General features: G+C 40.4%; 1 protein-coding gene across 1 annotated transcript; it reads left to right on the plus strand.

Annotated features, from left to right (window-relative positions):
• The first annotated feature begins 350 nt into the window (after positions 1-350).
• Positions 351-25,856, plus strand: LOC134494802 (opsin-5-like). Its single transcript, XM_063300049.1, has 5 exons — positions 351-438; positions 8,432-8,594; positions 11,655-11,782; positions 22,231-22,559; positions 25,269-25,856. Exons 1-5 carry the CDS (start codon positions 351-353, stop codon positions 25,854-25,856), a joined length of 1,296 nt encoding a protein of 431 aa, XP_063156119.1.
• Positions 25,857-27,709: the final 1,853 nt, after the last annotated feature.

Consider the following 27,709-nt stretch of genomic DNA (forward strand, 5'->3'; position numbering starts at 1 on the left):
TATATCTCATGAAGCTAATTAACATATTTTATTATTAAATGTACAAGGCCATAATCAAGTAAGATTACCACAAATTGGGTGGCCCAGCCAGTTTTTATTATCTACCAGTTGCACAACCCAAATCTAAGTGCCAGCATCCATATGAACAGTTCATCTTTTTCTTCACTGCAGTGCGTTTGCAATCCCACGGTTGACTTGGCTGAAGCTGACAGCCAAGAAGAAACATGCTGCCTTTGGACAGTCATTCTATTTGGGAATGGGGTCGGAGGGTGGGGGTTGGATGATCCAGACTGACCAAACCGACACTGACTGGTATTTGCTTCCTTTTCTGTTTTCTGATTTATCTGCAGATGGAAAATGCCTCCAGTGCCCCAGTGTTCTTATCAACCTTATCTGAAGGAGAAGATCTGATCTTTGGAACCCTTTATTCATTCTTTGGTAAGGGGAGCTTGGGAGAAATGGAAGCATTTTTGCAAGAAAACAGTTTGGAGATGCTCTCTCTCCCTGCTGATGAGGCCAAGGCCTGTATTACTCCATATCCCCTTTTAATGCCATTCAAACCATTGTTGCAATAAATTCCATAGGTTCATTATGTGCTGGGCAAAGTAGTATATTCTTTTGACTGTTCCAAACCCTCTTCCCATCAACTTCATTGCAAGCATTCTCTTTTATAAAAATATTCTGGGATTTTGGAATTTGTTTGCATATTATTTTCCTGCAAGTGCTTGGCTAGTTGACGTGGCTGGAAAATCACAAGTTTTTAAAACCTGTTGGGTCAGGGAAATGCTGCCTAAGAAAGCATCCAGAATTTAAAATTGCTTAGGAATTAAAATCCAGGCATCAGGTATACAGTATTTTTTATTAAAGCTTGTAATATAGGGATAGCAAATTCCCTTCCCTTCATTCCCTGCCTGCCAGCCCTTCAGGCTACACATTTCAGTACAAATCTCCATCTCAAGCAGAGACACATGATTTGGGCCTGCATTCAACAAGCAGACTCTCTGAAACCCTCCCTTTTAGCCAGAAACAAACATGGTTAGTATTTTTAAAGATCAAGCAGAAGTTGCTGGACAAGAGGCTGGAAACCAATGACCTTTACCATTTCCCCTCCTCAAATTTAAAATAGAATTTGCAGGAAACATAATTTTCAGGTAGCATAATGGGCACAGAGGCAACATCTGTTCCGAGGATTATCTATTCTTTAGAGTACAAGGGAAAAGTTAACTAAGGAAGGCACCAAGTTTAATTTCTTTTCTGTGTCTACTTTATGATGTCTGTCTGTCAATACTTTACGATACTTATGTTCTCTGGACCATCAGAGTTACTTCATTATTAGTAGATCTACCAACTTTTGTCTGCCAAGAATCGTATATTGTCCTTCATAGTATTTCTATGGAGAATTCATTTCAGATGCTCTCTATGTTTAAAAAAGCTCTGTATTTTTTCTCCTTTGCCATTAAATGTTTTACATATTAAAGGATATTAAGATTATTTAAAGGTTACTTAAAGAATATTAAGACTACTTAAAGAAACAAAAGGTGTTTTTACATTCTCTCTTTCTCCTTTTTAAAAAATAATTTTATTTATCACTTGTGAGAGTGATCTATCTTCCAAATGGAATGGGAGGTCTGATTTCTCTTGCCACTCACCTCACACTACAGGCCTAGGATGTGATGTTATAGAATTTATTTCATTTTTATTGAGTTTATTTTCCCACCAGTTGCTAGTGAGACATAATGGCTGTGGGGTCCTTGTCTGTCCCACATGCCATGTTTTAAGGGAAAGACAGCAGGTAAAAACTTTGTCCTGAAAGAAGGTCCAAGACATCCAGTCTTTCACTCAATGGGCCCAGTTACGCCAGGCATGTATAATCCTAGAGTATAATCATTTATAATCATATAAATGATGCAGTAAAGGTTTTTTGGAATTCACAGAAGTGTGAGTGCAGCATGTCCTTAAAGCAGCTGCATTTTTCAGGTTTCTGAGCTAGTCTGAAAAAAGACACGACTGCTTTAATGAGTAAACTCATTAAAGCATCTACTTTTTAAATCAACTTATTAAAACAGCCATATCTTTTTTCCCAGGCGCCTTAAGCATTTTCTTCCAAATCTTTTTTTCAGCATTGACAGACTTAATTCTTATATGTTTAAAATATTTATAGATTGCTTTTTAATCCTACTCATTCACATGTCAGCCGATCTAGCATCAGCACAGAGCATCTCAGGCAACTAGCAGGTCTCATCATAAATACATTGTTCCTGATTTTTCTTTAAACAATGTTTGCCCAGTGCCCTGATCAGCAACAGGCAGGTAACATCGTTCCAGTGCAACCTGATGGATTTGGCACATTTCCCTGCAACTAAAAAATGTGTGGATTATTGAGAACATTTGAGCTAGCCTTCTCTCTCCTATGCTCTCCTTGTTTTCTATGTATCCTGCAAATTCACCACATAATGTAGATTCAGAAAAAAAATCACCATTCAATTCTGCAGATTGTAGATAAGTTGATTAGTAGGCATTCCTCCTTCTCAAACAACAGCGTTCTCAGCAACCCTGGTTACAACAAAAATGTGGGGCAAATCCACTGCATCCAGTTAGAACTGGATGAATAGCATAACACTTGAACTGAAACTCAATGCACATAATCCCAGCCATCTGCCTTCCAGGGGACTTGTCTGTTTCATCCTTCCAGAAGCAGCAGGGGAAATTAATCAGTGTCAGTCCTGTCTGCTTCTTGGAGATGCTTAATGATGCACTGAAAAAGGGATCACTGCTGTCAGAGTGAAAAGGGATTGATGGTCCCTTGGCAAAAATAACTTCTTAAATGAAGGGATCAACCTGGGAGTCTGATCCGGCAAGCAATCCAGATCTCAGGACACAGTCAACCAGGTCCCACATTTCTAGTGTCAATATCTAAAGTGGAAACATGTGGAAACACTTAATGGGGTATGCCATAAAAGTTATTAAGGACATCCATCTTCAGAACATTACTGCTCTTGATGATGATGATGATGATGATGATGATGATGATGATGACAATGACTATTTTTACCTCACCTTCACATAGAACATCTTGGAAGCAAATTTCTTTGTATTCATAATCAAATCACTCTGATAAAGGTCAGATGGTCTATTCAATTTCTGTCTTGCTTTTAAGAAATTCTATATTCATATTCTGCAGCAAGCACAGCTAAATTCTGCAATCTGCATACATTAGTAAAACTGATAGAATCTGCACAGCTTTCATTTTTGGCCTAATTTTGTACATAATGTATTACTTTTCCATACTCTCTAGCCAACACAATTGAATACACAATATGCTAGCTATAACCCTTCCTTCCATCCATCCATCCCAGAGAAATGACCCCTTTCTTCTTTTTCTTTGTCATTGCTGAGCAGCCTTTATTCTCAATTTCAAATTCTCAGGTTCTTCAATTTGCCTTTATTCTTTGCAAACGTGTGGACCTATGTTCCTAGGCAGTGTACTGGGATATGACTTCTAGGATTTGAGTCAACATTAGTGAAGGGGCATATATTTCCCACTGCTCCTGAAGGGAACAGACAGCAAGCTAGCTTGAGAATCACAGGAAAAGCTAGACTGTAGATAGTTCTTGCTGCTCTTCTTTCCACCTCTACACCTCTAACACCTGCCGTCTCACTCAGCCTAATGGTAGGGTCAGTCCTGGAGATGCCCACCATCTCCAAGCATTTCTGATGGAGATTCTCAGAAGTATATTCAATAAAATTTCAAAATGCTGTTCAAAAGTGTTCCATAAATGTGCTCTAAATAGCTATCACTTTTTGGCCAAAAATAGCACTGACTGCCTTTCTGCTACCAAGTCGGAATTAGAATGTGAGTTTGAATATATTGTGCTAACTGAATGAAAAAAAATGGTCCCAGAAAGGAAAGTTTCTCCAACAGTCATTGCTGGGTGTTTTTTTTATCTGCCATCCCCTCAAATGATTTCTTCTTCCTTTTGACCTACATCAATTTGTCATTGACCACCAGATCAGCCTTTAGCAATCATCTTGACATTCTGAGCCCGACTGGCAAGATCTTGCAGAACTAGTCCATGCTTTCAGTTTATTCTGAAGTCAGTCTCAGCAAAAGACAGGCTTCCTCCAGGGAACACTTTCAGTAGCAGGCAGGTATTATATTTTGTCTGCTCTATACTTTAAGAAAAGAGGAATGGACAACCTTGTCCTTGAAAGACTCCAAGGGCACAAACACTTGATTTCATAGGACTTATGAAGGATGTCAACGTGCTCATGCAGTGTGGAGTACACTCTGAAACCAAAGTCCATTAACTGTGTGACAAGTATGTTGATTACTGTAAGGCAGCCTTAACTGTTGCCTTCCAGCTGTATTGGGAACTACAGTTCCCAAATTCCTGGCCATCAACTGGAGGGCATGAGATCAGAGAAGGCAGGTGACATCTCTTCAGATTTGTCCATGGACATAATGGATATCTCAGCTGCAGAAGTTTGTACATACTGAATTCCAGTGACTACTTGGAATGGCAGTTCTATGGACAGATGATCTTAACATATTGGGTGACTTTTGTAAGACTGTGTTCAGGTTCTATAAGAGTGGAGGACTGATGAAGGCAGTCTCCTTCAGACAACTGATAGACTTATTGGGTTTTCTGAGGAAGTCTGAGGAATTAGCCAATAATCTTCTGGGCAGTTCCATTAGACATCTTGCTAATCTCTGGAATATGGCAGTCGCAAGGCTGTTGGATGAGACTGCCCCCAAGCCAGCTCTCCTCCCTCACAGATCCTGATGGACTCATTGGTTTATCGAAGAGCCACTGGAGATGAAGTAAATGAAAGGTGCCTAGAGCAATCAGGGAAGAAAACAAAAAGTGAATGGCAACCAAGTGACTGAAACCAGCTATATACCCTCATTTAGGATTATACCATGGTGACAGTAACAGTGCAACATGTATATTTCTCTGCCCTTATTGTGTTTGCAGACTCATGTCCAGCAGCTCTGTTCAATATTATCTGCTCCCTTTTGTGAAAAACATCCTCCTACAGGCTGCAGTGACATGTTTGCAATGTTCTTGGCAGATGTTTGTTTGTTTATTATGCAATATTGTGTCAATCCTCAAAGAATCTAGGCAGTCTGCATATATTAAAATAGTAAAAAGAATAAAATTACAATTCAAAATTCTCAAAAACAAAAGGAGCAGGCCCACAATTTGGAGATCTTCTTGGAGTCATGGCTCTTTCTAGAACAACAGGTGGATGCTATAGCCAGGGGTGCACCACAGCAGATCTTTCTGGACCAGGAAGCCCTGATGACAATGACCCATGCCCTTATCACCTTTCGCCTAGACTACTACAATGTACTCTATGTAGAGATGCCTTTGAATTTGACCTGAAAGCTTCAATCAGTCCAAAGTGCAGCAGGCCACCTGCTAATCAGGGGTGGCAGATTTAGCCATGTGACAGCAATGCTATGGCCACTGTACAGATGACCAATTTGCTTCTGTATCCAACTCAAAGTGCTGGTTATTCACATAACACCCAATGTGGTTTAGATCCTGAGCATTTACAGGACTGTTTCTCTCAACAAGATTCAGCCTGTCCTGTGTATTCTTTTTGAAAAGAGTGCTGAGGGTCCCCATCATATATGAAATGAAGAGATGTGGACCCCAGCAACCTGCCTGCTCAATAGCTGCCTCCTGAGGTTTAAACATCTCTAACCCATGACCTTTAGAAAGGTTTTTACAACCTGGTTATTCTGCAGGATTTTATTCATGTAGTGATCGATTGATTTCAGCAGATTTAGTTGCCCTCTGAATCCAAACAAAATTAGGATGATGACAGGCTCCTGAAATAGTAGGGTTTTGTGTTGAATGTGTTACGTTGTTTTCTTTGCATTTTATTTATTTTGTTGAATTGTAAACTGCTTTGAGCCCAAGTTGGTAGGCAATATATTATATGAATAAAATAAATAAATAAATATCTTTTGGGGAAACACAGATCTACTGTATACCCCACATCACTTCCCCAGAAGGACCTGACAGCCCAAGCTATTGTACCTTCTGCACATTCACAGGCACAAGCTATTGTACCTTCTGCACTTTTTGTCTCACACATGTGTATGCCCACTCTCTCTACTTCTCCATCTCTAGCTATTGTCCTCCATGGGTGGGGAATCTGTGGCCCTTTAGATATTGCTCCCAGCAGCCACAGCCAGAATATTGAATAGATGAGAGTTTGGTTTGGCAACTTTTGGAGGCCACTGTCCATGTCTGTGGTCCAGCTTTCCCATCAGAACAGCACTATTAACCTACTTGCAGCTCATCCAGGATAATACTATTATATCTGCACTGCAAAAATATGGATGACCACTAGATGGAAGAAAAGAGATGTATCGAGTGGGCATCTGGCTTTATGCAACCCAGATATGGTAGACCTGCAGGATAACTTTCTGCTTATCAAAACCAAAAGAAATCTGGCTCAGCACTCTTTGTATTATGCTTTAATAAAGTTCCAACTAAGCGAATAAGGAATTAGTGCGCCCAAAAAATTATGAAGAGGAAACATGAATATATAGATCCCATTTTTTCAGCTGAAGTGATTTATACTCAGAACTCCAATGCGTGTTGAGTAAGAATGAGCCACAGAGGATTTGGGATAAGATAAAATCACTAGAGCAGCTATATTCCATCTTCAGCATGTTACTGTTATCATAATATTTAATTTGCAACCCAATCTATCAGGCAGTCATTCCAAATGCCCAGAACCTGTCCTTGGAGTAATCAGGGCCTCCTTTGTGAGTTACATAGAAAAACGCTTTTTAAATGAAATTAGCATGACTTAATGGAAAAGGAAAATCCTAGGCATTAAATTTTAATTACCAGTGTTGTCTCAACTATGTTCAAACAAAAGAACATCTTGTCTCTGTAGCTTTAGTTGCGTAATCTTTTTTCCTTTCTTTTGCTTGTTTTCTGCACACAATATATTATTGTACAAATAATTCTATAGGAGAAAGGTGGTGATGGGTGTATGTGTAGATCTTGGTTATCCTTTATTTCAAATCAGTAGAATCAATCTCAGCCATAAATAGTTGCAATGGCTGTTTAATTAGAATGAAGCTTGCAATTGAAACCACCCAAACAGTATTCTTTTTGGCATATTTCAGTGTGGCACCGATTTTTACTGGAAGTTAACTGAATACTACTTGATTAACATAGTTTTGGCCAAAGGACCAAATAAGGCAAACTTTTATAATTAACGCCTGTATTACCCACATTTTATGGGAGCTGAAGTCCAATTTCCTGAATAAGAAAATGGACACCCAGACTGAGTTGCAATGGTGTGTATCAAAAAACCTGGGAAATTCTACAGGATCAGATATGAGAAGTAGACTTCTGGTTATTATACCGGATAGCCTCTGTGAAACATTAGCCCAGATCCCACAACAAACTTAACTATGTTAAGTGGGGAGGAGGTAATATATAGTGGGAACACCATAAATGAATTAATTGACGCAGTCAACTGATCTCCAGGAGATTAAATTTGGTTCAAAAGAAACTGAATCATCTACATCAGTGTTTCTCAAACTTAGCAACATTAAGATGCATGGACTTCATGCTGGCTGGGGAATTCTGGGAGTTGAATTCTACACATCTTAAAGTTGCCAAGTTTGAGAAACACTGATCTACAGGGTTAAATTAGTTCTACCCAAACAGTTGTGTGGTAGGAATAGCTAAATCTGTCTGCATATTTAGTCCTCCAAGAAAAAAGGTTGGAGAGAAAGAGTGGCTGAAAAAGCAAGACTCTCCATTATACAACTCAGTAGCAAGTCCTTGCAATATCAAGCATACGTTTTAACACTGACTGGCTGCACTGGCCAAGTCAGACCTGTTGCTGCCTGCCTAGCCATGGGGATAGGCTACTAATTGCATGAAGCCTTGTCTTGATTGTCCTGATTCATGGCTTTAAGGGGTATCAGAGAAAGTAAATGGGGACTCTGGATTCCCAAAATGATAGATTTTAATTCAGTAATGAATATGTATTGCCACAACCAGTAGTAAGGATGTTTGACTGGTTAGTGGCTGGGTTAAGCATATTATGGGAACAGGGCCATATTCTTGCAAAGAAAGAAACAAGAGAAGATTCAAGCTGTAAACCAATTTTCCTTATCTATGCCTTTCAGATATGCTGGGATTACATCTCCCAAACCTCCAAGCCAGCATAGCCAGTGGCACATGTGGAGGATATCAGGTTGGGAAAGAGCGCCCTAAATATGTGTAAACATCATTATAATTATCATGCCTATATAATAGATTGCAATTAGATCTATTTATTGATGCAGCTCTTATGCAACTCATAACAGTTTATATAGTAGATATAGTGGCTGAATATGTCATCTTCTTTCTCCAGGTCCTAAGTCACAATTTTGGTTTGCTTTCAGGTGTAGTGTCTCTGTTCGGAAATTCACTCCTCCTATGGGTTGCCTACCGGAAGAGAGCCATCCTGAAGCCTGCGGAATTCTTTATTGTGAATCTTGCCATCAGTGATGTAGGCATGACCGTGATCCTCTTTCCACTGGCCACACCATCCTTCTTTGCACACAGGTAGTTCCACCCACCCACCCACTTTAATACAACTTTCTTACTTCCTTTCAGAAGATCAGTGTGGCTTCCATTGACTATTAGTTTTCTTTTTGGTACAGCTTTTGCTTAGCTTCAACAGTGCTGTAACCAAAACACCAAGATTTAATATAGGCATTCTGTTTTGAAGATCCCAACAATGTTTTCATGCTTAAAAATCAGATACAAGGGGGAAACAGATTGGATCTAGAGCAGAGAAAGGTAGAGTTTAGCTATTTCCTCCATCACATTTGCTTCTCGTTTTCAAACTATTATTTTTTTATTTATATTTCAAATTTCTATCACTGCCCATCTCTCCCGAAAAGGGGACTCTGGGTGGTTTACAATAAAATCACAATTAAAACATATAAATTACAATATAAATAGATCTACTGACAGGAAGCTCTGGCGTGGGCTGGTCCATGAAGTCACGAAGAGTCGGAAGCGACTAAACGAATAAACAACAACATAAAAAAAAAATAGATATAAAATATAAAATCCAAGCAGCACAGATCTTGTTTGTTGGGGAGAGTTCTATGACACTAGCCACCCCCAAGATGAGCTGGTGCCCCTCCCACCCCAAGCGAGGTGGCAGAACCAGGTTTTTAGGTTCTTCCAGAAGTCCGGGAGCGAATGGGCCTGTCTCACCTCCGGGGGCAGAATATTCCAGAGGGCGGGTGCCACTGCAGAGAAGGCCCGCCTCCTGGACCCCACCAGGTGGAATTCCTTTACCGGCGGGGTTCATAGCATGCCCTCTCTGCGTGACCGGGTGGGGCGGGTCAATGTTAGGGGGATGAGGCGGTCCCTCAGGTAACCTGGCCTCATGCCATGTAGGGCTTTAAAGGTGATAACCAACACCTTGAATGGACCTGGAAGCAAACTGGCATCCAGTGCAGCTCGCGCAGCAGTGGTGTCACATGTGCCAATCTTGGGGCACCAATAACTGCTCGCGCGGCCACATTCTGGACCAGTTGAAGCTTCCAGATACTCTTCAACGGTAGACCCATGTAGAGCGCATTGCAATAGTCTATGTGGGAGATAACCACGGCATGAGTGACTGTTTGGAGGGCCTCTCTATCCAGGAAAGGGTGTAAATGGTGCACAACACGAAGTTGTGCAAAGGCCCTTCTGGCCACGACTGCCACCTGTTCATCGAGCAGGAATCGTGAGTCCAGGAGGACCCCCAGATTATGCACCGGGTCTGAATGGGGCAATGCAACCCCACCCAGAACTAAAGATGATAACTTCCCAGATACAGAGGAACCATCAACCCACAGCCACTCCATCTTACCAGGGTTCAGTTGAAGCCTGTTGTTCCCCATCCAGACCCCCACACCTCCCAGGCACTGAGAGAGGGCAGCCACCGCATCACTTACCTCACCTGGGATGGAGATATATAGCTGACTATCATCGGCATATTGATGATACCTCATCCCGTGGTGACAGATGATCTCACCCAGCAGTTTCATGTAGATGTTGAATAGGAGAGGAGAGAGAACCAAACCCTGCAGCACCCCGCAGTGGAGGGGTCGAGGGGCAGATCTCTCCTCTCCTTTCACCACCGATTGGGACTGGCCCTGGAGGAAGGAGGTGAACCAGCGTAAGACTACGCCACCCACCCCCAACTCCCTGAGCCAACCCAAAAGGATTCCATGGTCGATGGTATCAAAAGCTGCTGAGAGGTCAAGAAGAGCCAGGATGGATGCACTCCCTCCATCCCACTCTCGCCAGAGATCATCCATAAGTGTGACTAATGCAGTCTCTGTCCCATATCCTGGCCTGAAACCTGACTGAAAGGGGTCCAGATAATCCGTTTCCTCCAGAATCCTCTGGAGCTGCAGCGCAGCCACTTTCTCAACCACCTTTCCCAAAAAGGGAAGGTGGGAGACAGGGTGAAAATTGCCCAGTATAGTAGGGTCCAGGGATGGCTTCTTGAGGAGGGGGTGTACTAGCGCCTCCTTGAAGGCAGCCAGAAACTCCCCCTTCCTCAAGGATGTATCAACCATCACCTGGACCCAACCACAAGTCACCTCCCCAGCCGATTTTACCAGCCAGGAGGGTCAAGGGTCAAGATGGCATGTGGTTGCATTTGAAGTCTGGAGGATTCTGTCCACTTCCTCAGGCCCAACAGGATCAAATCGTTACCAGATAACAGGGTAAGGACTTTGGCTGCTTCAGGATGATGGGAAATGTAGTCTCTACGTATCTGGAGTGTTCCAAGTTAGGGAAGGCTGACTTGGTCAAACGATGTTCAAGCAGGGGTTTCCAGGCCAGGCCAAGCAAAGCCAAGCAGGAGTCATGGACAGATTTATTTATTTTTATTTATTTACTTATAAAATGTTTATAATGTTCCTTAATATTAAAATACTTTAGGTGGAACACAAAGAGCAACAGCAATAATAAAGCCAATGCAATAATAAATACATAGGAATATAATATTGGAATTAAATACTGTATTAACAATTTCACATCAACTCAGCTGGCACCGATGATTCACACCAACTGAGACTCAAAGGTGTTCCAGAACAGTCATCTTTTTCAGAGTGGGAGAATTTTGAGAGTGGTATGTATGGTCAGCTACAAAGCTATTAAAAGGTACACTATTAAGATTACTCTCCACCACCTCCCAAACCTCCTGGGATGGTTTTTACACTCTCAGTCTACCTTTATCTTTTTTGCTAGACAGGTAGGCACACTCCATTCAGGATACTGAGCTGTAATCACCCACAATTTTTATTCCCTAACAATACTTGGGCTCTGCATGGACTCCACTGGCATGGTTAGGAAAAAGGAAGGGTGCTTTGCTTTGTAGCATATTAAACTTTTCCATTTTTTCCAAAAAAAGAACCTTTTGAAAAATGAGAACTGCATGAGATAGATAGCATAGCAGTGATGGACATCAAGGATGCACTGATGGATGAATTGATGCCCATTGGCCATATATTGGGGCTCCTAGATGCTAAAGCATCTCTTTCCAGTTAGAATACTGGAGGCATAATTTCTCCTGGTCCAATCATTTATTTTCCCATTATCTCTTTTTTCTAGGTGGCTGTTCAACCATGCCATGTGTACCTTCTATGCCTTTTGTGGCGTTCTCTTTGGTCTGTGCAGCCTCACGAGCCTGACAGCACTGAGCACAGTTTGCTGCATGAAGGTCTGTTATCCAGCATATGGTAGGTGGGGCATGCAGCCTAAGTGCCCTTCTCTTGCTAACTATCTCAACCCGCGTTCTGTTTGTCTCCCTTCTGGACCCTCGTTCCAACATCCCAGCTCTTTCACAGGGTTTCACTGTCATGGATCTCTTAGCACCATCTCTCTCTTGAGGCCCTTCCATTAGAGACCCTATTCATCAAGCATTTGAAATTGCAGAAATCAGCATGAAACAGAAGAAAACCAGCAGTTTCCCATTTTCCCTTTTCACTTGCATATGTAGATTGAACCTCAACCTGTCTGCTATTTGCCATCCAACCTGTAAGTTCTAAGTGACAGCAGGGGGAGGGAACTTACTTTTCACCCCTGCCACTCCCTGGGGAATTGTATAGTTTTTCTTCTCTTCCCATACCCGGATCTCTTTCTAGCATCAGACTTCATGCAACCACTTGCTATATCACTAGAGGAAAGTGTTCATGTTCATGATGATGAAGTGAAAAGCCAAAATTGCCCATACAAAAAACGTTTTGATGGGAGAATCACAGGATCCAAAACCTTAAAGAATGTTCTTGTAAGATCACTCAAGGTGATTCTCTCAGAAGAGCAATTCAGTGGAAGAATTGGCCCATGTAGCAGCTTTCCTCAGTATGGCTCCTGTCACATTACTCACCATCCAGAAAGAGAAATCAGAATAAATCATTGAAAGGAAAAGAAACAAATTCCAAGTGTACATGGACTCCCTGTATCCTTCTGCAAGACTTAACACGCATGTTCTTTAGGTAGGCAAACTAAGCAGCATGTATAATCTTTGGAACAAATGGATTGAAAGAAAAAATATAATACAAATAGAGGAAACTGGCTTGATTTGCAGTCAAACTCTGGGAATTATATTGTCCAATACTTTTCTTCCAAATCAAGATGGAATGAACAGCACCAGTCCTTAGCTGACAAATCCCAGTGTTGGCATCCATCCTATGCTATGTATGATACAAGACCTGTTTATCCTCATTAATGTGCATCAATGTATGAAAAATCTGACTGGATCGGAAGGACTGTACATTCTGTTGACTAAGTTTAAACTGAGGAGATTATGTACATAAATTTACATAAATCATCACAAAATAGAAAATGTTGTATGTAACAAAGCTGCAGAGAGGTCCAGAGAAATGGACAAAATGCCAAAAGCAGCATTTTGCCAGTGCATCCTAAGTTCCACCCCTTTCATGTATGACACATCGCAACACTTGTACAAAAGTAGTGGAGTTTGTGGCACAAGGCTGCTTTGGTCATTTGCCCTCTCCTGATCCAAAACAGAATCACTGATCTAGCATTTTCCATAGGCATATCTAAAATTAACCTAAATGTAATGAATGCCATAGTCCTTGCTTGTGTTAAATAAAGTATTTAAAACCTTGCTGGATAAAAGCTATTGATGAACCAAGAAGGTGGGCATGTCTGGGGAAAAAACCTAGCAGGTGTTAACCTTAGTTAATTCAATAGATCATAGTTAAATAAATCATGGCTATGTGTGAGCCATCTCTCTCTTTCTCTCCTAATTCACTTTCCCTTTTATACTCCAGTTAGCATGGCTGGATCTGGTTAGTACTTAGATGGGCGGTCAACAAGAAATACCAGAGCTGTAAGATAGAGTGGAAGTTGAAGAACACCCTGGGAGAAATCAATGGTGAACCACTTCCAAATTCTTGCCAAGAATTTGGCATGGGACTCCGATTTGACTTGGGGATGTTGATTTCTTTCAACTATATTTTGGAGTCCCTAGTGATTGATTTGATAGGATCATGAGGAAAAAGTATAAATATTGGCACACAAGTTGTAGAGTAAACATGCTGAACAAGCACAAGCACCTTTCCTCCCTTCTCTCCAACTGCTCAACCTTGTGTTACTATAGACCAGCTTTTCCCTAATTCTGAGCCAACTGGGAAAGGTGTTGCAGACCCCATTTTTGATCCAGCCCAGTCACTGTCAAAAGATTAGGAAATATTGGGGGGGGGGGGAGAGAAGTGAAACCAAATGTAGCCACATAAGCACAATTCCTACCGCTAACTCCAAAAACCTATTAAGTGAAAAAAAAAAGCAAGACGCTTGCATAACGAGCATACTATATTGCTATTATATCACTGTTTATAGTAGCATAAATATTCCTTTCTTTTTAAAAATCTATCATGGGGAACTTGATTTATGCAGCCAGGATGGCACGTAAAGGGCCATTCTTCCAAATTATTACAAAGTTGACTCGAAAAATGGGTAGAAAAGCTGAAGACTAATTTTAGCTATTAACCAGCAGCCACAAGGCTGCCCCCCCTCCTTGTGCAGTTTTGGTTTGTCTTCTGAGTACCATGAAATAATTTTATGGCCTCAATAGCTTATATTTTCTTTAATGCACTTTAGCCTTTCCCCCACTAGGCAATAAGTAAAGTCGGCATATCTCAAATTGCTTAGTTTCAAAGAAATGTTATTCCTACATATGTCTGAAGACTTGGATGGTGGGGGAGGGGGGAGTTTTAAGTCTTTAAAGAATCAAAGTGTTTAAGATTTAAACAGGATGAAAAGGATACAAAGAAATCCCAGTTTGTCTGGCATATACCAACTTTTATGAAACAAATTCCAATTTATGGAAGCTTGATTTTTGAAATGATGCAAAACCTTTGCTTTCTTCTCACTTTATATTTTTAAATACAGAGTTCTCTTCCACACATTTTAAAAAAGAGATCTACCAATTACAAATACAATCTAGGAGTAGATTTTCAATCTGAAAATGATAAACATCTTTTTTTCTTAAAAATGAAATGACACAGCTGGCATTTCCTCATAATTTCAACCAGTTCCTCAACTAATTTGAACATTTATTTTTGTTTCTTGCCCTCCAACTTTCTCAGCTTGGGAGTTATACTTGATTAATCCTGTCACACTGTAGATCAGTGTTTCTCAACCTTGGCAACTTTCAGATGTGTGGACTTCAACCCTCGGAATTCCCCAGCCAGCCATGGGAGTTGAGGTCCACATATCTGAAAGTTGCCAAGATTGAGAAATACTGCTGTAGACTGTTCCTTAATTAAAAGCAACAAAAAGTCTTGTAGCACCTTAGAAACTATGGCTGTAAGGAGAGAGATGACTGTTTTCCAGACCATTCATATGCATACAGATATGCGCTGAAGGGAAAACTCTCCAATGTCTCTCCATGCCAGCATGACCCAGTCTAGAAAGGACCTGCTGGTATAAAGAGCGTTCACGCATACAGCCTTACAGGGACTGGTTCTGAAATCCACTGAATGCACAAATGTTAGAGTGGAGCTGAAGGTCTGCCAATGACAAGAGTGTAATCTACCTTTCTCTTTAGGTTTATTTCATGCACAGATACACAGACACAGACACACACAAGACACACAGACAGACACATATACTGTACACACACACACACACACACTTATATATATGTGAGAGTCGATGAGCCAAAGCATCTATTTACCAAGATGCACTGGATCGGCATGGTAGTTTATAGTCAATAACCTTCCGTGAGGTGGCCTGTATCTTCCTGCAGTGGATTGGTTTGAGATAACAGCAACAACAAAACACACATGCTATGTCTACTGTCTGTTTAAAGAAAGAGTGTAGAACAATGAATAATTCTATTGTTTATTCTGTAATTTAAAAGGTGATGATACAAAGGAACTTCAGTGTTCCTCAAACCCTCCAGAAGTTGTGTTATGCAACCAGCCAAAAATCCTGGTTTGTGTATATCCAACATGGGGCCACAATCAATTACTAGCATGCCTATAGATCATCATTCTAATCTAACATTCTTCTGATGTATAAGACTACCATGGAAGATAGCTAAGGGAGTTGTGAAACATGGTGAAATAGACTGGTTCCAAATTGCCAAGCTGGCAAAAATTCTCAAGGCTGCATACTCTCTGCCTATTTATTATTTATTTTATTTTTTATCCCACCTTAATTATTTTTTATAAATAACTCAAGGCAGTGAACATACCTAATACTCCTTCCTCCTCCTATTTTCCCCAAAACAACCCTGTGAGGTGAGTTGGGCTGATGCAATTTATATGCAAAACATATACTAGGAAAGCTGGATAGGAAGAAGATGAGCATGGATTCTAAACTGGAGGAAGAAACATCAATAACCTGTGCTATGCTGATAACCCCAATCTGATTGATGAGATTCAAGGCTAGTAATGAAAATCGAAGAGCCCAGTGAAAAAAATGAAACTACAATTAAATGTAAAGAAGGCTAAAGAAATGACAATAGATATAGCAACCATCCTCAGAACTGACAACAAAGACATTGAAAAGGTGGCTGGTTTTACTTCTTAGGATTGATCATCAACAGCAAATGATCCAAGTCAAGAAATACCCCTCAGATTAGCACTTGGTAGGGTTGCAGTGAAAGCCTTGGAATGATGGATCTGTACCTACAGACATTAGAATTGTTCAGCAATGGTTTTTCCTGTGAATGAATGCAAGAGCTAGACTTATAGGAAACAGGAAACAGTTTCTAGAGAAACTGTCAGGCTCAGCCCAAGAACAACGAAGGATCAGTCTATTCAAACTCTAGTTCTTTATTTGCTCACACTGAATAGACAGGATCTTGCCAGACTAAAGCTACTCTACCTAACCTAAGGGGAAAAAACCTGGGAGACTCTAGGGTGGGGCCATCCTGAACCTCTTCATTTTCCCACCATTGCCTCCCTTCTAAATTGAGTTTAGGAATAGATTTGTCTTTAAGGTGCCATAAGACTGTGCCTCCGCTTATCTCTTCCACCTCCTTGGACTGCTCTCCCTCCTTCCTGAGAACCAGCGGCACCCCCGAAATCCATCACAGAAACCTTTTACCATGGACAGCCAGGAAAACAAACTAATGGATCATTGAACAAATCAAGCCAGAATTCTCATGCAAAGCACTTTTGATGAGGCTCCAACTATTATAGTTTGGATATATCGTGCAATCCAGTTCCCTTAAGAAGTCCAGAATTCTTGCAAAACAAGCTAGCAGCAAGGTGGATTGATTCAATTAAAACAGCAATGAATGCATCACTAAGAGACCTAAAAGGTCCACCTGAAGACAGATGATTCTGGAGAGAATCTATCCATAAAATCACTAAGAGTTGACGGCACCTAATCAATCAATGGAGTTGTAGACCAACACATCTGGAAAACACCAAATTGAGGAAGGCTGCTAAAGACGATACATCTTTTTTCAAATATGATGGGTTGTATTCACACTTTGTGATGTGAAAGGTGAAAGGTCCCCTGTCTGACCCTTTGGGGGGATGCCGCTTTTGCGACATTTTCCTGGCAGACTATATCGGGGCGGTTTGCCATTGCCTTCCCTAGTTGTCACCTTCACCAGCAAGCTGGGTACTCATTTTACTGACCTCGGAAGGATGGAAGGCTGAGTCGACCTGATTCACACCTTTACAAGTTATGAATAGTACCCTAATTTACAGCTGCAATCTCAATACACAATTTTAAAGCTACCCAGATCCCTATTAAGGCAAGAAGGAGAATGCCAGGAATTTAACAAACAAATATTCATTCTGACAATGCACAGGTATTTAATTTAGTCAATCAATCAATTGATTGATTCATTAAATTTATTTAATTCCCCATTAAATTTGCTCAGGATTATATTCACAAGTCATCATTATCCACAAATAGGCTACTGTGAAAGATTTCAGTAGCATACAGCACATAGTCATGCTACTTATGCCTTTCTAGAGATCTTCAGTGTGCATGCTTCCTTTAGAGCTGCATCCTTCAACTGTCCCCTGTGGTGTGTCAGTTTCCAAAGGAATCTAATTCGACAGAAACTTCAATGAGTCTTAAGGTCCTTAAAGAATAAACAATAGATAGTATACATGCAAGCATCAGATGCAATGAACTGTAATCCTTGAAAACCTATGACATAATAGGCTCCTTCTAAATTGAGTCTAGGAATAGATTTGTCTTTAAGGTGTGTTAAGACTCGATAGTGTTCCCACACACACACATTATGGTGCTAAATCAGAATGTGTTTTCTTTGGTTTTGGCTTATTGTATAAATCTAGCCATTGAGTTACCAGCTTAGTGTGGTCTGTAAATGCCTGCCTTCATCCCTAAATCCTACTGCAATGTTTAAAACCAGAGTATGGTTGTATTCCCATGACATGTGTAACTTGATAAGTAAATTAACCCCTTTTCTTGTTTAAACAAAATACTGAATTATAAATTCACCAAATGAAGGGTTGCAGAACACTCTTAACAAACTGGTTAAAGTTAACTATCTTAACATATTGTACAAATGAATTCATTATTTCTTGACTGTGTTTTTCCTGTTTCTCCTCTAAAGAATCCTCTCCAGCAGTAAATACGTTTCTTGGGCCCTACTACATTACACAGACAACCTCCATACAATATGTTTAACCAGCAAAATAGTCCTAGCAGCTGCATTTGCATGAAATGCTAAATTTGGAATTAAACCTGGTGTTGGTGTTGGTGAATAGCTTGGCATTTTGTGCAAACCCAGTCCATTTGATTAGTTTATGGCTCAGTGTATTATGAACTTGGAAAATGTGAGAATTCAGGAATCAAATTAAGGGTGTTGTGCAAATGAAGTAATAGATTGTTGTCATTCTGCCATCACAGGAAAATAAAAATGTAATTGCTTAACTGTTTCTAGAGGGGTTAGTCCATGGCAATGAAACTATTATGAATCTTGCACCACTCAAAGACTAGCAGATGTATTGTAGCAAAAATATTTGTGGATATTGTAACATGAGTTTTAAGATGCTCCAAGACTCTTTGATGTTGTGATAAACAAGCTATGGATCCATCTGCTTATCCTAACTTGATTCCAAAGAACTTCTTTACTTTTGGCTAGCAAATCTAAAGCAGGACAGAGTGAATAAAGTTAACATTCCATTGTAATAGGTAGGGCAACATCAATATGGGGTATGCCTGGCTTTATAAGGCAGGCACTGATGTGTCCGTAAGGTCACTCACCTTGAAGTAAATGGAAGTTACTTTTGGATACACAGAGAATACAGTCCTCAAATCCACACTTTTTGATCAGACCTGACATTACAGGTAATGTGTCAAAAGGGCTTCTGAAAATATTGGCCACTGCCGCTTGACATGTCCATGCAAATATGTAATTTCGTGCTCTAAGGGCTGTTCGTCAGAGTGTTTGCTACAGCTTTTTGCAAGAAAGCAGAGGAGACAACCATGAATGCAAATAGTGCAGTTCTTTGAAAAAAGGTCATTCAGGCACGATGTAAATCTCACAATCTAAAAAGCTAAATCTTTCCCCTTGGTAGTATGTTGCTGTTTCCTGAGATCAAATTATCTGTGAAACAAAAACTGAGAATAATCATAGTTATTCTAAATAATGACACTGGCTGTGAATGTAAAGGCAGAAATAGCTTCTAAGAAGGTAAGGCCAAGAACAGTGCTTGTAAGCTAACAGGGGCGTCCTCAGGGAGTGGCGTCAAAAAAGTAAAAATGGCACCACAACCATACAGTCAAAGCCTTGCCCTTTTTTACATGCATTGTGATATTCTAATCACATGGTTGTGGCTCTGATCACATGGTTGATTCCCTCTCACTAGACACTTTTTCCCAATCTGACACGTGTTCCAAATCATAAAAATGCTTTCCAAGTCGAAAACTACATGTACACATTACCATATGCAAATACTACACAAATGTAGTTCCCCTTTTGTAGTCATCTCACCTAGCCTTCTTAGGCAGCAGAAATATTCAGAGGTGGAGTTGTTAGTGCTCTCTGGGCTTGGTTGTTTGCTTGCAGATGTTTCTTTACCCAACTAGGCAACATCATCAGTGTGAGTGAGTGTGGGGTTTGCTCCCTGTTTATAGATAGTAGTTTGCCATGCCAGTTCGATAGTTAGCAAACAATCAAGTTCAGAGAGGACCAAGAGCTCCACAGTTCAATCCTGAGCTACAGATCTTCTCTTCTATTGGAATATTAATAGGATCTGGATATCTGATTAATCACCATATCCCTTATGGACCCATCCTGCCATTAAGGCTGAGCAAAGATAACCTCTTGAAGGTGCTGCTTTTGGAAGACAATTACTATGTGGCAACCAAAAAGACAGTTCTTCAAACAGCACCCTACTTATGGACTTCACTCCTTCCTTCCTTACGGTTTGTGCTGAGTCTAGTGAACTTCCAGGGTCAACCCATGGCCAACTGTTTCACACAGATTTAGGGCTGAATCCATGATGTCGTGTCATTTAGAGCATTTCTATCAAGGTCTTGCTTTATGTTTTTAACTTCTGTGATTGTATATGGCTTGCTCTTTTGTAATCATGTGTGGTTTTATTGTTTTGTTTTCTTATCTCTTGCTTTGGAATTATTTAGAGAAAAGACAGACAACTAAAGGTTTTATAACAGTTCTTTATAATAACGACCAACAGAATGCTATGGCATTTTCAGTGGCCTCCCTTTGAATAATATACTGTGGGGTGGGGGGAATGTTCAAATTTGTTTTTTTCCCAGATCTTACTTATGGAACCCATCCATGGAAAAAAGGCAAGGAAAAAAAGATAGGAGCCATAAGTATGATCCTGACCTCTACCTCCTGTGCACAGAATTGGATTGAATAAAGCTATTGTTTCACTGAACTCAGTAGGATTCACATCTCAGTAAACATACATAGAATTTGGGAATTTGGTATTGTAGGAATAAAGCAGCCCAGCTTTAAGAATTAGCTCAAAAGTCAAAAAAGAAGCAGAGAAAGAATCTGACTTTCAGTATTAATTTGCTGCTGATTTCATTTTGATGCTCCTGGATCCAAAACAAAAAGAAACATAACTAATTTTAAATCAGGCTCCTGGTTTAAATATATATAATAGGGACCTACTATAGAAGCTGCCTTGTACTGACTCAGAATCCTGGGCCATTTAATTGAGAATAGTCAGAACATACCACAAGTGGCTTGGACAGATTTTCCCAATCCTATCGAAAGAGGGACTTTTGTATGCAAAGCTTGTTTTTGGCTGCATTTCCCTGGATAACATATACCCATGATGTAACAGTTAATGTTATTTTATGAATCAGCAATGAAAAGACTAGAGGAAGTCAATTTTGAATGACTCATCCTTGAATTTTCATCACAATTCTTACAACGTGCAAAGAGAGATTCAACACCTTAAATGATATGTGCATGCTTTATTTTGGGAACTCAGTAATTTACCTGCACATGTGTAAGACCTGAATCTGCTTTTAATAGTTTCTCCATTTCTAGCTTTAGTATACTTTATACTAAATATGTATGTATGTATGTATGTATGTATGTATGTATGTAGTATGTAGTATGTAGTATATAGTATACTTTAGTATACTTCTTGATATAAGACAGGACACCCTGGAGAAGATGCTGATGCTAGGGAGAGTGGAAGGGAAAAGGAAGACAGGCCGACCAAGGGCAAGGTGGATGGATGATATTCTAGAGGAGACGGACTCATCCCTGGGGGAGCTGGGAGTGTTGACGACCGACAGGAAGCTCTGGCGTGGGCTGGTCCATGAAGTCATGAAGAGTCGGAAGCGACTAAACAAATAAACAACAAAATATTTCTTGATGCATTGTTCTTTGTACAACTTCTAGGTCTCCTCTTTCCTTTGTGTCTATAAAAGAGAGCAGTGGCCTTGTTTTGTAACATTCACTCCATAAAAACAACCTCCATATCTTAAAGTGGCTTTGTTTCCTTTGGTGTTCCCCCTACCCCTGGACATTTCTCATATATTGGGGGAGGGCTATAGAGGTAAAACATGAGCTGTGTTTACAGATAGATCCAGGTTTTCTCCCTGATATTTCCAGGCAGAATTAGTGTAAAATATATAGCTTATGGCAGAGGTGTCCCTAGGGCAGTGTTTCCTGACCTTGGCAACTTTCAGATGCATGGACTTCAGCTCCGAGAACTGAAGAATCTATGCTGGCTGGGGAATTCTGGGAGTTGAAGTCCACACATCTTCAAGCTGCCAAGGCTGACAAACGCTGCCCTAGAGTATGTTCTAAAATGTCAAGATGGCAGCCGTGACAGTCTGATCAAAGTGACACACATAAAACATGGACAGAGTTTTGATCGTGCCGTTGCAGCTGCCATCTCAACTTCTATGACTGCACCCTGCAGACATCCCTGGCTCATGTTTTGACTTGGTAGGAGGTAGTTTTCCACATTGCTCCTCTTAGAAGATCTTATACTTTCATCCCAAAACATTTCAGCCAGCACTGTTGAAAAAGCAAGTTCCCCAAATTCTCACTGAGCTAAAAAGTAAAAGCCAGTGTATTTCCATCTACATTTTAGGTTGCTTGCTTTGATTACACTGCCCTGTCCATTTTATTGTTTCCATTTCAGGCGAAGAATCATTTAAGCAAACAAACAGACTGTCTTACTGGGAAAAGCTCTGACCCGTCTCCCTCCCTCTCTTTCTTTAGGCAATAAATTTTCTCCTCCATATGCTGGGGTCTTGCTAGCCTGCGTCTGGATTTATGCATTCATCTTTGCAGTGGCTCCTCTGGCTGACTGGGGCAGTTATGGTCCAGAGCCCTATGGGACTGCTTGCTGCATCAAATGGAAAGCTTCAACCAGGGAAGCCAAATTCTACATCATGGCCCTCTTTGTCTTCTGTTACCTCATTCCATGCATCCTGATATTCATCTCCTACTCACTCATCCTTTGGACTGTGAAAGTGTCCAGAAGAGCAGTGAAACAGCACATGTCACCCCAGAGCAAACACAACAGTGTCCACAGCCTAATTGTCAAGGTAAGGATTGAAGCGTAATGCAGATAGGTTTATGATAGCCATATGGAGACAGAATTTTTTAAAAAATCTCTTTGTTTTAGGCTTTATATTCTGGGGTGCTTGGAAAATAAGCCCAAGTGGTACCTTAATTTGCTGACAAAAACTACTGCTTACTAGCTAACATAATTCCAAGTTTCATCACTTGAATGATCAATATAAACATCAAATGGTGAAAGAACTGTCTTAAGGTGCAAGATAGTGTCTCAGTTCCAGCTCAAGTCCTGGGCTTCTGTAGCTAATCTAAATATATCTTCAAAAAAGTATGCATCTCTGACCAATGCAAATTACATAATTCACATCATTTGCAAAATGAGGTCATGATGCATGGGACATCATTCCCAACCCTCGAAGATAGCTATGATTGCTTAGCCCAGTGCCTTTCTTCACATTTTGGCTATTATGGGATTGCTACTCAGGGTTCAAGACATATATATTGAGTTTATACATTGCTATAAGTCATATTTTTCTTAAACAGAATCTAAGCAATAATAGCATATTTAAATCATAAACCATGTTTTACAAACCACAGGGCTTAGATTCACAAAACATTCTGACCCAAAAGGAAACAAACCATATTATGCTTTAGTGCAATGCACGAATGATGTCCTATAGTAAAGGAATTGAATAATGTGGAACTGTAGAATTAATGGCCTCTTTTTTACATATTTACTTAACTCCTTCAACATTGAAAGTCTCCTGATTATGCTGTTGAATAAAACTGAATATCTCCAACTCAAAATCTTGCCCTAATGGCACCACTAGACTTAAAAATTGAAGGAAAAATTTACGTAGGCCCTTTCAAAATATCCAAGGAATATCTTGATGATTTAAGAAGAAGAGATGGTGGCCAAAAGGCAAAAAGAAAATGGGGGGTGGAAAGCAAGCAAGCAAGCAAAGCATTTAAGAGGCCCAGATATATATCACTCTTCAAACACTGCTTGAATAACTAACGCTGCATGCTAAAGCGTCTTGGGAAATACAAAGCATAAGGAAACATTGACGGCCTGGTACACTGGATCCCCAAACGGTACATATGTCTGTTTTGAAAAGAGCTTGTTCTTCATCAAGAAAACCACAACAGCAGCAAAACGTTATGTCCATGCTGCTACTGCTGTGTGTCTAAAGAGAGCCTACCGTGCAAGGCTGCACATAAATGTCCTGACAGGGGTGTGAATGCGGAAAAGCAGGAGGATGTCGATCTGCTTAAAAAGCCATTCTACATCTTACAGCTGGGGTATCAGCTTTCAGTGGCATCCCTGCTGCTAACCTAAATACACCCACTGACCTTTCTTGGCAATGATTTGTTTTCTTTCGGAATCCCTGGGGATCCTCATATGAAGAATCTTCAATTCGGATAATTTTTTTAAAAATTGCTTCCCCCACACAAATGCCATTGGAGGGTGGGGGTGATGTAATGAATCAGGCCCGGCAGCAGGCAAAGATAAAATAAAAGAGAGTCCTATTACATCAGGATGATTTGCTCATTCATGTTGCACAGCTGCCTGTCATGATTTGACAACTTAATTTAACTGTGTATACACCTTACCCTCTTGATCGGCAAGCAGTATGTCAGCAGCATATCACAGCCTGCTTATCTAACGAGAAGAGAAACTCCAGGGCTTGTTTATCATCTGGTTGAATGCACTAACCAATTCACCAGTTCAGTTAATTAACTCATTAATTACAGGCTAATTAAATATACACGCAAGCAGCATATTATTCTGCACTGCAATAGATAGTTTCTCTCCAGAACTGCAGTAGCTACTTATTTGTCTTCTGGCAGCTTGATCTCTTGAGTGCAGGATGATGCTATGATGATGCTATTCAGTTGCAACACATTGCTTAGCTCTGATGCAGCCCTGCTTTTATAGGAGAGGCGACCAAAAAACACTGGAAGGAGGCAATAGTGGTTGCACTTCTGTACTCTTGCCAAGAAAATATGGATATCTCCATGTAATCACCAGAAGTCAGTTTTGACTCAAGGGAGATTTTACCTTATCTGTTAAAAAATAGAGCAGAATCCCAGGCACAGGAAATGGAAGAAGCAGGCAGGCAGGAAGGGACTGAAATGGAGGACCTTCCATTTTGTGTCACAGAAAAGGCTGTGAGGATACTAGAATTATTCTCCATTGTCTGGAATTGTCTGTAGCAGACTAATATGGTTGGATGTATCTACACCTTTTTTGCTAGAGAACCCTAGGAAACAGAGACCTTTAGGAAGATTATCTATTTTTAATGGAGATCTCTCAGTATTGTCATTACACAACTGTATTTTGTATTGTTTGAGGAAGTCCTGAGAATTAAATTCACTTAAAGCTAATGCATATTTGTAGTAACTCTGACCCTAAGATATTCATCGGAGCTTGTAAGACTTCTGCACTGGTATGCCACAAAGCTCAACATTCAGCTAGCTTCTACTGTATAAACGTAATCAAATTTAAGAATGGCTGAGCTATGGATTTGGGTCATATATCACATTAAGTCATTACTTGCTTAACCATGATTTGCTGAATAAATTATAATTGCCTGGGTTTACATATCATATCAACCCAAACCAATCAAACCCACTCTACCTTATTGCAAGGTATGAACCCCTTACAGAATCTTAAAATGAAGCAAAGCATGGAATATGCTACCATTTTCATCTTGGTTGTTCCCTCTCTCTTCCAGCTCAGTGTTTCTGTGTGTATTGGATTTCTGGCTGCTTGGACCCCCTATGCCATTGTTGCTATGTGGGCAACATTTGGTGATGCCAGCAAAGTGCCAATCCTGGCCTTTGCCCTGTCTGCTTTCTTTGCCAAATCCTCGGCCACCTACAACCCTCTGGTCTATCTGCTCTTCAAGCCCAACTTCCAGAAGTTCCTTTCCAAAGACCTCTCATTCTTCCAGGCAGTGTGTGCAGTCTGCTGTTGTGGCCGGTCCAGGGTCATTACCCTCCAATCCTTCCACACACAAGATGGACGGGCTTCCATGAGATTCTCTACTGCTTTCACTGACCACCGTGGATCCTGCAGGAACTGTTCTGACACTTTTGAATGCTTCAGCAATTACCCCCGGTGCTATAGGCTCACCCAGAAGTCTGACACAACTTCCAAGACTAACCCTCTTGCAATTCTGGCCGATGGAAGAGCTTGCCGGCCAAGTTTTAAGCGAACTGTACAAGTCATGGTGCTCATGACCAGGAAGAAGACTGGAATAGGGACTATGAATGTGGCAGGAGATGTTCTGCCTTCAAACATTGTGAGAGACCTTATGTAAGCATGGTAAGAGAAAAGGGTTCAAAGGCAGGGGTAGGTCCTTTCTACCTACGTCCACCTTCCACAATCTAAAGCTCTCCAGATATTTGGTTTATAATTTTCATCATCTCCAGCTAACATGGTAAGGCTGGGAAAGGATTTTTTTTAAAAAAATTCTATCTAAAAATTCATCCTTTATCCTTATCTATCATTGTTCCCAAAGTGTTCTTTGATATTAGACAATACTGAAAATGATATACATTTTTTTATAGATGTAATTTTGTATCAACAATTTTGCATCTGTAAGAAAAAAGATCAATAATGCCAAGCTCCAAACAAAACAAACCATCAGTCCCTCTATCATTTATATCATTCTATTCGTCCTTTTCTGGCATTTATGTCATCAGAATACCACAAACTGCGGTAGGGTTCAAATGCGTGGATAGGTCTCCACTTGTTCAGAGACCTCTGTATGGCACTGTGAGTTAGTTGCACAGCTCAGTTTCAGTCAATCCATGCAGCTGACACGGAAGGCAGGAATAATTAATTGCACACATAATTGGAGTGCAAAAATTTTAATCCAATCAAACTAGATTTATAAGAGCTCAGAGGCAGAGGGTCACTTGCTCATCAGATGTACTGACAAACTTACATGGTAACTTGGATAAGTTGCACATCTGCTGTTCAGTCAGGTAGGTCCTACGGCTCCTGCAGCCACCGTGCTGATGTTTGCTGCAGTACCTGAGCTAGGTTCTCCTCTGGCCCAAAATGTTTTTAAAGATCATCTTACGCCAACAAAGAACCAACCCAGTGTGTTGACTCAGCTCTTATTCATCTAACTTCCTACATGTTTTTATTTACCCTCTATATCCCCGCCTTTAAGGATGATGATGATGGTTTATTAACGATAAAGAACACTGATTTCTCATAAAGTATTCCATGGTAGAAAGCTAAGAAATCTAAGGTGCTATTACAACAGATGTTCAGTCCTGTCTTCTATAGCCTTAACATCCATTGTGGAACTCAACAGTGAAAAGGTACTGTTTCCACAATTATATCTGAGGGGTAATGACATCTTTCTACCTCACTTAAGAGGCTTAAGTAGAGGGAGCATCCTAAAATCTGCAGTGCTTTAAGCAAGTAAGTATTCAATATTACTGCTTCCAATTTAAATCCATCACTGTCTGAGAGAAGAATAACTACTTGTGGCCTCAAAACATAGTGAAGAATTTTGGCCAATGGTCACGTCATGCTCAAACACAGCAATGGAAATAATGGCCACCAAGGACACAGCATTCTTTATGGTTGGACTATAATGATGAAGTCTGGGTTTTATGATGAGCTCCCAAGGCATTTGGTCATTCCTGTAACAGCAAAAAAAGATAGGAGTTTCCTTAGAATGGAGGGACCAGATTTAAAGATTTTTTTGAAAAGTGCTTCCCCCCATCTAAGTGGATAATCCCATCCCTTTCAGGTTGGCACATATTAACAAAGCTAGTGCCAGTGAGAAACCAGGACTCTGTAATAAATAGCCTAAACTCACGAGAGCCATTTTTGTGACAGCTATTACTGCAACGTTGCTCAAAAGAGACAAACGCAGGAGCAAATGGGATACCAGCAAACCATGTTGTTGTGTCTGGTTAATGCCCTCCAATCTCCTACTTCTCAACCTCCACTTTCTAAAAGGTACAGCAGAACCAATACAGTAATATTATAATGACATGTTTTTAAAATGCAGAACAAGTCTTCCTTTTTTTAAAAAAAAAGTATGTCCAAAATAAGGAGATTACTGTATTTTTTTAAAACAGCAATCCTTTAACATCTTTAAAGATTCTCCTCATAAGAAGATACAGAATGCAGAAATTTGGTGGACAT

The sequence above is a fragment of the Candoia aspera genome, chromosome 3 (assembly GCF_035149785.1).
Source record: "Candoia aspera isolate rCanAsp1 chromosome 3, rCanAsp1.hap2, whole genome shotgun sequence".
In the NCBI taxonomy this organism is placed as follows: Eukaryota; Metazoa; Chordata; class Lepidosauria; order Squamata; family Boidae; genus Candoia; species Candoia aspera.